The sequence below is a fragment of the Mustela nigripes genome, chromosome 1 (assembly GCF_022355385.1).
Source record: "Mustela nigripes isolate SB6536 chromosome 1, MUSNIG.SB6536, whole genome shotgun sequence".
NCBI lineage: Eukaryota > Metazoa > Chordata > Mammalia > Carnivora > Mustelidae > Mustela > Mustela nigripes.
Window position 1 is genome coordinate 41,426,546 of NC_081557.1, and position 12,682 is coordinate 41,439,227.

The 12,682-nt window shown below is 36.8% G+C and overlaps 1 protein-coding gene across 2 annotated transcripts in view; it reads right to left on the bottom strand.

Moving 5' to 3' along the window:
• The window catches only part of IPO7 (importin 7), a 57,021-nt gene that overhangs the window by 3,200 nt on the left and 41,139 nt on the right, over positions 1–12,682 (bottom strand). For both annotated transcript variants that reach the window (XM_059408546.1, XM_059408555.1), the window contains 9 exons: positions 12,420–12,580; positions 11,105–11,233; positions 8,360–8,426; positions 8,151–8,276; positions 7,611–7,708; positions 4,829–4,924; positions 3,950–4,170; positions 3,643–3,848; positions 2,237–2,443 (listed from right to left, as the gene is read on the bottom strand). In XM_059408546.1, coding sequence (XP_059264529.1) covers positions 2,237–2,443; positions 3,643–3,848; positions 3,950–4,170; positions 4,829–4,924; positions 7,611–7,708; positions 8,151–8,276; positions 8,360–8,426; positions 11,105–11,233; positions 12,420–12,580 — 1,311 coding nt within the window. The remainder of the gene's footprint in view (positions 1–2,236; positions 2,444–3,642; positions 3,849–3,949; positions 4,171–4,828; positions 4,925–7,610; positions 7,709–8,150; positions 8,277–8,359; positions 8,427–11,104; positions 11,234–12,419; positions 12,581–12,682) is intronic.

Sequence of the window (12,682 nt, forward strand, 5' to 3'; positions counted from 1 at the left end):
AAAAAAAAAAAAAAAAAAAAAAAAAAAAAAAAAAAAAAAAACATGGGGGAAAAGGGCAATAATATGAAAGGCCTGACAGTTCCTTATAATATGTTCCTTCTACTTCACCTCCAGTTCTGAAATTCTGATCTACTTTATATCTTCCCAGAAGTAATTTAAGTTACTTTAAGTTATTTGTGAAACAAAAGATAAAGGGAAAAAAAAAATTCTGGTCTGGCTTTATGCTACAAAAAAATCTAATTATTATCATACTTCATATTTCCAGCAAATAAGAAATCAGCTTGGGGCACCTGGGTGGCTCAATTGTTGAGTGTCTGCCTTTGGATCGGGTCATGATCCCTGGAATAGAGTCCTGCAGAGCAGAGAGCCTGCTTCTCCCTTTCCCACTCGCCCTGCTTGTGTTCCTCTCTCATTGTGTCTCTCTATCAAATAAATAAAAAAATAAAAAATAAAATCTTAAAAAAAAAAAAGGAAAGAAATCAGAGCTGAACCCAGCTCTTTTCTTTTCTTTTTCTTTCTTTCTCTCTTTTTTTTTTTAAAGATTTTATTTATTTGACAGAGATCACAAGTAGGCAGAAAGGCAGGGAGAGAGAGAGGAGGAAGCAGGTCCCTGCTGAGCAGAGAGCCCAATGCAGGGCTCGATCCCAGGACCCCGGAATCATAACCTGAGCTGAAGGCAGAGGCTTTAACCCACTGAGCTACCCAGGCACCCCTGAACCAGTTCTTATATTATTAAGTAACAAAGTAGGGAAACTTTAAAAATAAACCAACCTGTATAAAAGATTCAGAGTTCAAAGCAACTGATCAAGGCTACCTTGGTTAGAATTCTCAAATTCCAAAATTAAAAAACAAAAATCAGAAGCATTAAGTAGATCAAGAAAAGAGTGAATGGTTACAAAATAAATGCCTTATTTTGTTCTGTGCTGCCTTGTCAAAAACTTTCCTTAAATACATCTACTGTCTTTTTCCAATGGTAGTTCTGCAGTATTGAAATGCTCACATTTTATATTATAGCCGAAATGGTTAACAAATTTTGCCAGCATGTGACATGACCAGGTATTAAAATCTCAGTGTTTCATAAAAATTATGCACTAATAAATTGACATATAAGTGTATCAAGTCTGACCATGTATTTCTCTATTTCAATTAAGCAGCTATATAAAGGGGTAGGTGTCTGCGGAGTCAGAGAAAAAAGTTCTCTAGAAAGACTTTCCACAAAAGAAGTTTTTAACACAGTAATTCCATGACTGAAAACTGATTTCCCCATGTACCAGATGGCAGGGTTTTTTGGGGGGCGGGTGGGAAATTAAGGGGATTAAAGGACACCTAATCACATGCTTTTCTATTTCTACTTCACTGCACTTACTATTCGCAGGCCCTCTACTATAAGCCATCCTTTGGGATTAACTTTGTATTTTATAGACTTATATACAGTCACAGACAAAAACAAGTCAGTAATTCATGGCACCCAATCAATTCTTGATGCCTGCCATGTAGCTCAGAAACCATTCCTTTGTGTTTCTGTACCTTGCATCATAATTGGTTTGTCATGGGTTTGGAAGACTAATGCCTTGGTTATCAGAGAATTTATTCCACATCAAAGTTCTCATAATACATAGGAATGATAGAAGAGTTATAACTCTGTGGAGAAAGGGTGTTTCAAATATAATGCCAATTTTAATTTCTTAAGTTGGGCAGAACAGAGATGTTATATTTTGTTGAAGTCCAAGTAAAGGATGGCAAAGGCACATACAATGTATTACAGGAAAAAAAGGGATTCTAAGACCATTAATATTAAAAATGGTCAACTTCTCAGAAAGTTAACTATGGTTTTAGCTGGAGGGGAAAACAAAGATACACATACATAAACACACAACAAACAGATACAAGAGTGCATACTTCTGGAGAAAGCTGAAAGAGCAATCAGAAGTGGGAAAGAGGAATTGTCATTGTATAAATTTTGAAATATACTACCTTCCTATAATGTGCATGTTTCAATATGATAACTTAAATAGAAGTAAAGTAATAAAATGAGGAAATGCTCTACAACTCTATGGCAACAATAGTAACTTTGGATACTTCAGCTACCAATCCCCTCAATCAATCAAGTCAAGTTTGGGTTTGATATACCTAAAATCCCTTCTTTAAGTGACAGACACAAATAAGAACAGACAAGTACAGAGAAATGGATCATACAGAGCTATCGGAATTACAAATCTTACATAAGTCGACTTACTTTGAAATATAGCTTTAAATATCTGATACTCATCAACAGGGTTATCTTCATCATCAATGATTGTGGAATAGCCCTCCAGAGCAGTCTCCTCAGCATCATCCTCTTCCCAATCTTCATCATCTCCATCCTCACCTGCTTGCTTAGCCAAAATCTCCAAATATTCTTGCCCATCTTCATCAATATCATCTTCGTCACTCCCCAGTTCCTCTTTAAGTCATAAATAGGTACATTTGTTAACAATGAAGTATTCTCTTACTCAACAAACTGACAGTGATCACATTTAGTAAATTACAAATCACAACTAAATAAATTCAAGTTCCAGAAACTGGTGTTTAAATACAATATTCTGCGGAGCACCTAGTTGGTGCAATTAGTTAACCATCTGACTCTTGGTTTCGGCTCAGGTCATGAGATCAAGATCCAAGCTGGGGTTCCCTGAGAGTAAAATCTGTTTGAGATTCTTTCTGCCCTACCTTTTACCCCTCCTACTCCTGCTCTTATGCTCTCTTTCAAATAAACAGTTAAGTAAATACAATATTTGGGAATAAGTAGAATAAAAAAATATCACAGAAATCCAAGAAACCCAACCACAATTCCTAATACCAGAGGTTTGAAAAAGGATTACATAATATGAGATTCAGCACTTGCGCTCTGGGCCTTATGGTATATACCGAACCAAACACCAAGAGTAAAATAATATAGTTTTTTTTTTTTAAAGATTTTATTTATTCATTTGACACAGAGAGAGATCACAAGTAGGCAGACAGGCAGGCAGAGAGACAGGGGTAAGCAGGCTCCCTGCTGAGCAGAGAGCCTGACGCCAGGCTCAATCCCAGGACCCTGAGATCATGACCTGAGCTGAAGGCAGTGGCTTAAACCACTAAGCCACCCAGGCGCCCCTAAAATAATACAGTTTATCTTGTATCCACAGAACATTTTTTGTGAGTTTTTATTTAAAAGGCCAAGTTGGTGAATGATAAAAGACAAAAATGGCAATACCTATCTTATTCTGAAACCATTATAATAATTTCTCTTAACCAACATTCTATCAATTTATACTCTTGTAGACTGGTGTCTAGAAGAAGGAATGTATTAGCTAACGTCTAATCAAATTAATTTTATGGTACAGGTATACTCAGGTTTTAGCACTAATAAATGATAGATGTTTGTCAACAGCAAAAACCATAAATGGCTAGAAATGCTTTACATGTCATGAGACCTAGTCCAAGTTCTGCCTTCACAGACCTTATCCTCTAGCAGGAAGATAAGGTAGTCTCTCTATGAATGAACAAACATGAAAGCATTTGCATATGATTCTACATTTCTTTAGAAGGTTAAAAAAAAAAAAAAAAGGCCACTGATTTCTAACTAGGTAAGTTTGGCTTCTTCCACCACAAATCCCTTACCAGTTTCATCATCATCTTCAGCTTCATCATCATCATCACTGTCATTCTCATGTTCTGCATGGCAGGCATATGCTCTTTTTAATCCATTAAATAAAAGGATAAAAGCTGGCAAAATCTGTCCAGAAACCTGATTTAAAACTTGTGGTATTTGTTCCATATCAATAAGAGCACAGAGACCCAGAACACACATCTTTCTGTCATGAAGCCTAAAAAATAAAATAAAATAAAGATTTTCTTCTTCTTCTTTTTTAATAAGCAGAGTTTCTCACAAAGTTAAATAAACAAAGATCCAATATATGTCACTTACCCTAAGAAACAATCTACATCATTAAGCCACTGCGTAATAAAATGATTTGTAACTGGTTCAACATTATTAGGGAAGCGAAGATTTTCTAAGGTGTTGAGAAGCAGGTGTGGATTATAATACAAAGCTGCAATGGCAACTTGCAGGCACATTGTCCGAAGTTCACTTGTCTTCACCTCTCTTGTCAGTCTCTCTAAAGCTGCTTCCACAAATAAGGGAATGCACTATAAAGAAAGACAGGAAAATATTCCAAAACCTTAAGTGACAGCAGTCTAACCATCCTCCCATATTAACTGTTGCCTCAACTAACCTCTTTTTGTCTTCATTAGATAACCTAATAGTTTTTACTATTGAGGCATTTACTGAGAAATCTAACTTTAGAGAAAACAAGTTTTCACCAGGCTATCAGAGCCTCATCACGATAGCCAGCTGGATCCACAGTATTCTTACTGACTAATCTTACTGTAATAATCACTTCACACTATATATACCTGTATCAATTCATATCATATACCTTCAGCTTATATGATGTTGTATTTCAAATATATCAGTAAAGCTGGAAACAGACCATGGAAATTTAACAACTAAATCTATCTTACTGTAAAGTGATAATGTGGCAAACAATAAGCTCACAGCCAACTATAAATCTTACCATGCATGATAACAAACAGCCATAAAACTTGTCAGTCATATTTCCATACATATTTAAACACATGATCATTATATATTGGTTAAATTGTAGACCAATGATTAAAAAGTGTTATCTAGTGTCGTAATAAACAATAATAAAGAAAATACACAACTGTCCCAAAAGAAAGAAAAGTGGAGACAAAGATTCTATGAAGCCTCAAATGGGAATCATAAATACTTAGCCTCACTGACCTGGTCAATGCCACGCCCTTTGCATTGTAGAATAATGACCTCTAACAATTTTGCTGCATGACACTCTGCATCTTCTCCTGCAACTCCTGTAAGAACCTGATCAACACAAAAACAAAAAACTGCAATAAGGCATCATGAAACCTTTAAATCAGAGAATACCTGTCCTCCGTCTATAGTCCCTGGAGTTTTTAAGATACTCTAATTAATATAAATCATTACATATTCATTGTACAGACACGAATCTAAAGCAACTGTGAGGATTTGGAGTTACTGGTTGGCTGTATCTCAGCAATCCCACACCTTAGTCTACATAATCAAATCACCTCCCTTGTAGTGCCATTCTGAACTACAGCATGTTGAAAAACACTATCTTCTCATACAACCATCATAGCTAAAGCACCCTACCTTTCTCAGGGATATTAGGCTCCTATGTAAAGAAGTACAAAAAAATAAGTAATAATAATAAGCTGACATTGCTAGGAAAGACATTTTTTTTTTTAAAGATTTTATTTATTTGACAGACAGAGATCACAAGTAGGCAGAGAGGCAGGCAAAGAGAGAGGAGGAAGCAGGCTCCCTGCTGAGCAGAGAGCCCGACGTGGGGCTCGATCCCAAGATCCTGGCTTTAACCCACTGAGCCACCCAGGCGCCCCAGAAAGACATTTCCTTACACAAGTCTCATAAAATAAAAAACAGTGTCACTGGACTGGGAGAGGAGGAAGCAGCAGCAGCTTGTTGATGGCAAATGCTATCCCCAAGCAAGAAATAAAAAACATGGACTTGGCTTGCTACTTAGAGAACTCTCAAGTGTTATGAGTAACTTCTGGAAAAGAAAGGATTTGGTACAGACAGATATCACTATTACCAGAGTATTAACATTAACTGTATAATTGACAATAAATAATGAATAGTACACCAGATGATTATTTTGTGACTAGGTGTTCAGAAAGAAAAGATATCAATGAAGACAAACCCCTCTAAAAATTCCATGGAGCAAATAATTTCTTTTTTTTTTTTTTTAAAGATTTTATTTATTTATTTGACAGAGACAGTGAGAGAGGGACCACAAACAGGGGGAGTGGGAGAGGGAGAAGCAGGCCTCCTGCTGAGCAGGGAGCCTGATGCAGGGCTCAATCCCATGATCCGAGCCTAAAGCAGACACTTAATGATTGAGCCACCCAGGCACCCCCAAAATCATTTTTAAAATGCCTGGTGTTTTTGCTTTGTTTTTACGATTTTATTTATTTATTTGAGATAGAGAGCAAGTGAGCGCACAAGAGAGAGAGCACAAGTGGGGAGCAGAGGGAAAAGCAGGCTCCTTACTGAGCAGGGAGCCTGACGACTTGGGCCTCAATCCCAGGACCCCAGGATCATGACCTGAACTGAAGGCAGACACTTAACTGACTGAGCCACCCAAGCACCCCTAAAATGCCTGTTGTTAAACAGCTAGCTGTCTCTTAGCACTGTTAGAAATGCAAACCCAGGGGCGCCTGAGTGGCTCAGTGGGTTGGGCCGCTGCCTTCGGCTCAGGTCATGATCTCAGGGCCCTGGGATCGAGTCCCACGTCGGGCTCTCTGCTCAGCAGGGAGCCTGCTTCCCTCTCTCTCTCTCTGTCTGCCTCTCTGTCTACTGTGATCTCTCTCTGTCAAATAAATAAATAAAATCTTTAAAAAAAAAAAAAGAAATGCAAACCCAATTATACTGACTTTGATACTGAAGGACCCCAATTCAAAAACTATATCCCCTATCTCTTGTGTAAGAAAATTATTAATAAACAAAATAAAACAAAACAACACACAAAACACTCGGCATAATACATTTACTTGTAGTTTTCCAAGAAACGGCACAGTATTTTTGACTTTTTTGACCTGAGCCGAAGACAGAGGCTTTAACCCAATGAGCCACCCAGGTGCCCCATTACTTCTGACTTGAAGTAAACCCTTTGTTTTTACAATTTTGCTATTTACTAAATAATCACTGTAAAGCCTTCATAAACCTGTATCTTCCAAGAATTTTCTTTATAAAACATCTTTGGGGGGGGGGGCCTGGATGACTCAGTCTTCAAGTGTCTGTCTTTGGTTCAGGTCATGATCCCAGGGTCCTGGGATGAAGCCCCATATTGGGCTCCCTGCTTGGCAGGAAGCCTGCTTCTCCCTATCCTGCTTCTCCTGCTTGTATTCCCTCTCTCACTGTTTCTCTCTGTCATATAAATAAATAAAATCTTAAAACGAAACCTCTTTATTTCTGATCCTTTCAAATATCTCTCAAATAAATTCTTGTTCTTTCCTTCTTCTGATTCAAAGGCTAGCAAAGAACTAGGCCAAGGTAAGCTCCAGGCACTCTAAACATAAAAACATTTATAACTCCAATAAAATGTCAGGCCAGACAGGGGAACCTGGGTGGTTCAGTGGGTTAAGTGTCTGCCTGCAGCTCAGGCCACGATCCCAGGGTCCTGAGACTGAGTCCTATGTCAGGCTCCCTGCTCTGCGGGGAGTATGCTGCTCCCTCTGCCCCTCTCGTGCCCGCCCTCTCTGAAGTAAATAAAGTCTTTAAAAAAAAAAAAAAAAAAAAAAAATCAGGGCAGACAGAAGACAAATACTCCTCAAAGCCATTATTGTGGCATGTAGGAATCAGTCTTCTAGTTTATAACTTTTAAAGCCCTTATTCTGTCAGACCCATATAGTGTTCACTATAATGTGTCATGTGACTTTTCACAATTTCATACTTATCACAGCACCAGCCTCATGACATATCTCCTTATATTAACTAAAAAATGACCTACCTTCTTACACATACTATATATCATTTCAAGATACTTGGTATCAGAGAGAAGTGTGTCTGTATCAACTGTTACGTAATTATGGAGCAGAGGCATCATATCTGTATTAACAAAAAGCATAAAAATATTAAAAATGAGTTAAAAACATAAAAAGTAATATAAGTCAAATATCTTTACTAATACAAATGCTGTTTCTGAAAAATAGCCATAGAAAAAGAAAGCAAATATGCGACTGGTCTGTAAGAGAGAGAGAGAGAGAGAGAGAGAGTGTGAGTGTGTGTGTGTAATGCAAGGAGTATTATTATATATTGTACAAAAAGACTGACAGGAGCAGGATGCTGAGAAAATGTGTTAAAGGAAACAAAGGATAACTAAATCAAAATATATAATGGAAATCAATGTTATCATCTTTGAGCATTAACTACAAATGAAGACTTGTAAATAAAGAAGCCTTAGAATATTCAAAAGCATATGTTCAAGTGATATACTAAAAATAAATCAAAATGGGGAAATCATCAGTATTTCTATGTTTACTTGTCTTACCTGTAAAGTAATCAAAGCCATCTTGCTGAAAAACCTCAAATACTAGAGGTAGCAACTGCCACATTTGTGGAGACACTTGTTGACACGTCAAACTATGTGCTAAAGAGAAGATCTCTTCATAGAATTCTGAAAGAGAATATGGAGTCATTCGGACAGTGCTTGCTGATATGAAAAAGCAGGAAATTCTAAGCATAAGTAAAGGTATATACCTAAGACATGCTGCTGTAAAACAGTTCCAATGACCTGTAAGCAGATTCCCTCAAGCTGCTGGGTTATCTAAAAGAGAAGAAAAAAGTATATGTAACTGTAGCACAGCAGTTTATTAATTAATAAGTAATGTATAATGCAATTCACTGCTTATTAAAATACATTTTAAATCTTTGTTTGAAGTGACTCATTATAAAATTGTGGGTCAATGTGGAATTGAAATTTAGTAAAATACCATTATAATGAAACACACACAAAAAAATCACTTGCACAGTTTACCTAAGAAGTAAAGGAAAAAACAGTACCTTAGGAAAATGTAAGTAATTATGAAAATACAGGAGCCAAATCATTTTGCAGATAGATTAAATATAGATCAACTCAGCCCTGATGTAACTGAAGAGTCACTCTCAATAGCTTACAGAAAAATTATTTGAAAAAAGGCATTATTTTTACCACTTTCACTAATTCTTAAGTCACCTCTATTCACACAATTGTTAGCTACAGTGAACCACACCCCAAGACCAAAAACACAAATTCCTCGTTAACTGTCAGTATAATCCTCAATCAGATCCCAAATCTCTGGAAGCCATGAGAATGTTTAAAAAGTGAAGAGGGGAGACAAAATAAAATTTACTAACTGGATACAGAACCAGGACATTCATTTCAATTACATATACTTAAAACATTTTCAACTCTTCAAATATAGTAACATTTGTTTTGTTAACCAGACACAGCTACAGAATTCCTCATGGCTTCTTCCTATCTCCAATTATAATGCAGAATATAAATAGTTTACCAAAAATCTCTGGTTGCAAAAGGCAATTTGAAGATAACATGGAATTATGATTTATGGATATAAATATCTGCACTGGAATTATAAACACCAAATTCAGGACACTGGTTACTTCTAAGGGAAAGAAGCAGGGAAATGAGATTAGAAAGAGGTCCTCCAAAGGCTTCAATTACATCTATCTGAAATTGTTGTTCTTAATGGAAATAAAGTCTAAAGGATATACTATAAAATGTTAAAATCTAATAAATTTAGGTGGTAGCTAAAGGGTACTGGTTATAGTTTTCTGTTCTTTATCCTTTTTGAACGTCTTAAATTACTCCATTTTTAAAAATTCATGATTACAATTCTCTTTAAAGACAACTGTAAGATGGGGCACCTGGGTGGCTTAGTGGGTTAAGGCCTCTGCCTTCAGCTCAGGTCATGATCTTAGGGTCTTGGGATCGAGCCCCACACCCGGCTGTCTGCATCAAGGGGAGCCTCCTTCCTCCTCTCTCTCTGCCTGCCTCTCTGCCTACTTATGATCTCTGTCTGTCAAATAAATAAAATATTAAAAAAAAATAGACAACTATAAGAGAAAACTATAAAGATGATAGTAATGGTAGCACAACAATGTATACTTAATGCCACTCAACTGTACTTTGAAAATGGTTAAGATGGTAAATTTTATGTTATGTGCAGTTTACCATCATTAAAAAAATTTTATTTTAATTAAAAAATAAAAACTAGGAGCGCCTGGATGGCTTGGTGGTTAATCCTCTGCCTTTGACTCAGGTCATGTCGAACCCCGCATCGGGCTCTCTGCTCAGCAGCGAGCCTGTTTCCTCCTCTTTCTGCCTGTCTCTCTGCCTATTTATGATCTCTGTCTGTCAAATAAATAAATAAAACCTTTTTAAAAAATTAAAAAAATAAATAAATAAAATAAAAATAAAAACTAGAAAGACGCCTGGGTGGCTCAATCAGTTAAATATTTGCCTTAGTGGGGTGCCTGGGTGGCTCAGTGGGTTAAGCCGCTGCCTTCGGCTCGGGTCATGATCTCAGGGTCCTGGGATCGAGTCCCGCATCGGGCTCTCTGCTCAGCAGGGAGCCTGCTTCCTTCTCTCTCTCTCTGCCTGCCTCTCAGTGTACTTGTAATTTCTCTCTGTCAAATAAATAAATAAAATCTTAAAAAAAAAAAAAATTGCCTTAGGCTCAGGTCATAATTCTGGACTCCTGAGACCAAGGCCCGTATGCTTCTCCCTCTACCTCTTCCCTCCACTTGTAATTTCTCTCAAATAAATAAATAGAATCTTAAAAAAAAAAAAAAAAAAAAATCTCAGGGTTTTGAGATTGAGCCCTGCAATGGGCTCTGTGCTGGACATGGAGTCTGCATAAGATTCTCTTCCTTTGACCATCCCTTTCTAAAGAAAAAAACAGGGTGCCTGGGTGGCTCAGTGGGTTAGGCCTCTGCCTACCTCTACTCAGGTCATGATCCCAGGGCTCTGGGATGGGGCCCTGTGCTCAGCAGGGAGCCTGCTTCCCAATCCCCTGCCCTGCCTTCCTCTCTGCCTACTTGTGATCTCTCTCTGTCAAACAAATAAGTAAAAATCCTAAAAAAATAAAATAAAATGGGAAAACTAGGAACTAGGAAGGTTTTCCTAGGAATTACCACACTACTGGATCTGGATCTGAGAGTTAACCTAAGAGGCTGCCAAAATCCAAAGCCTTGAAGTAAAGATACGGTAATACAAATACCTCCTTCCTATTCCTTCTAATACTAAAGAACCTAAAATATTTGTAAGATAACAACCTTTTCCTTAAAAAAGGGAACTAGTTAAAAGATGGAACAGTCAGAGAATTTACATAAGCCAGAGTCTTCCAAAAATGCATTATAACTATTGCTGAAAAACGGCTTTAAATTCCCTAAAACTTGGATCATTACCTGGATCAAAAACCTTATAACACTGAATCATTTTACCTCTTTATGATCTTCAACTACACTAAGAAGTGTGTCGATGGTATTCAGAATTCCCATAGCAGTAACTGCTTTGTCATCACTTCCTTCTTCATCTGGCCCAGTCTGGATTACCTGATTAAATGTCATTGCCTAGAATTAAGAGAATATAAATTTAGACTTGCCGTTATAGCAGTATAAACACATTTTGGTCTAAAACTTAATTTTTAAAATGTTCTCACAGAGACAGCAAAACCAATCAATGTTACCACTGATTAATATTAAGAGTCTGGGCTCTACAATCAGAAGGTACTACCACTTACTAGCTGACCTTAAGTTACTTGACCTGTCTCCTGACATTTCATTTGAGAACTTTATCATAGAGATACTTTGAGGCTTAAATGAGGTAAGGCATAGAAACTGCCTAATATTATCAATATTCTTATTAATATTATTGGCTAACATTTGACAATGCCCAAATATAGGTACATTAATCAAGGCTTTTTGTCAAAATTCTGAGGAGTAAAGGATGGAGTCCTAATTAATAACCAGCTTATTATAAATGCAATATACATATTTAATGAATGTTGCTACAGTTATTCAAATATCCTTCCCCATTTCAAAATCAGGTTTTCACAAAATTCTGCTTTTGCTTAAATCCACAGCAGATACCAAGACCTAGATTCCTGAAACCTCAATACTCAGCAAAAATATAAACTGCATCAAATAAATCACTGTACTGGGATTATGAATGGTAGTTGTTAGGGCATGTTCATGCTTTCTATTACCCTTAAACAATTTACATTGTTAATTCTCAGAAGTTTGGGGCTATGTACAGTAAACAAAGGCCAACTATTGAGTAGCTACTGTTTATAAATTTCATTAAACAACAACAACAACAGGGGCGCCTGGGTGGCTCAGTTGTTAAGCATCTGTCTTCGGGTGGGGTCATGATCCCAGGGTCCTTGGACTGAGGCCCAGATTGGGCTCCCTGCTTGGCAGGAGGACTGCTTCTCCCTCTCCCACTCCCCCTACTTATGCTCTCTCTCTGTCAAATAAATAAAATCTTAAAAAACAAAGAAAAGAAAACTACCTGGGGTACCTGAATGGCTCTTTTTAGAGCTCACATTTTCTCTCAGTATATGAATATATTAAAAACATACAAATATATTTTATATATAAATATATAAAAATATATTTTTTATATAGAATTAAATGAGCTAAATGTATGAATTAAATACAGATGTAAGGCTTAAAACTACCTGATATACAGTAAGCTCTATGAACATACTTAATAAAAGATTAAGTACTGAATAAATGATTGGTTCAAATAACATACCAAATGCTGTGTCATTTCTACTGCAATAGGAGTAACTTCTTCACTATACTCGCAGATCATTTTCTGAATTACATTGGTAAGATCATCATTTTCTGTTTCTCTTATTATATGAAGAAGAGCTTGCATTACAGGTCTGATGAATGGTGTAATATACTCTTTAGCTGTAAGAGAAAAAAAATTTGGCCCAAACCTCCTAAAACCTGATATAACATATATCAAATAACAGATACTTTCCCATACAGGGGAAGAAAATGTGTCAAGTT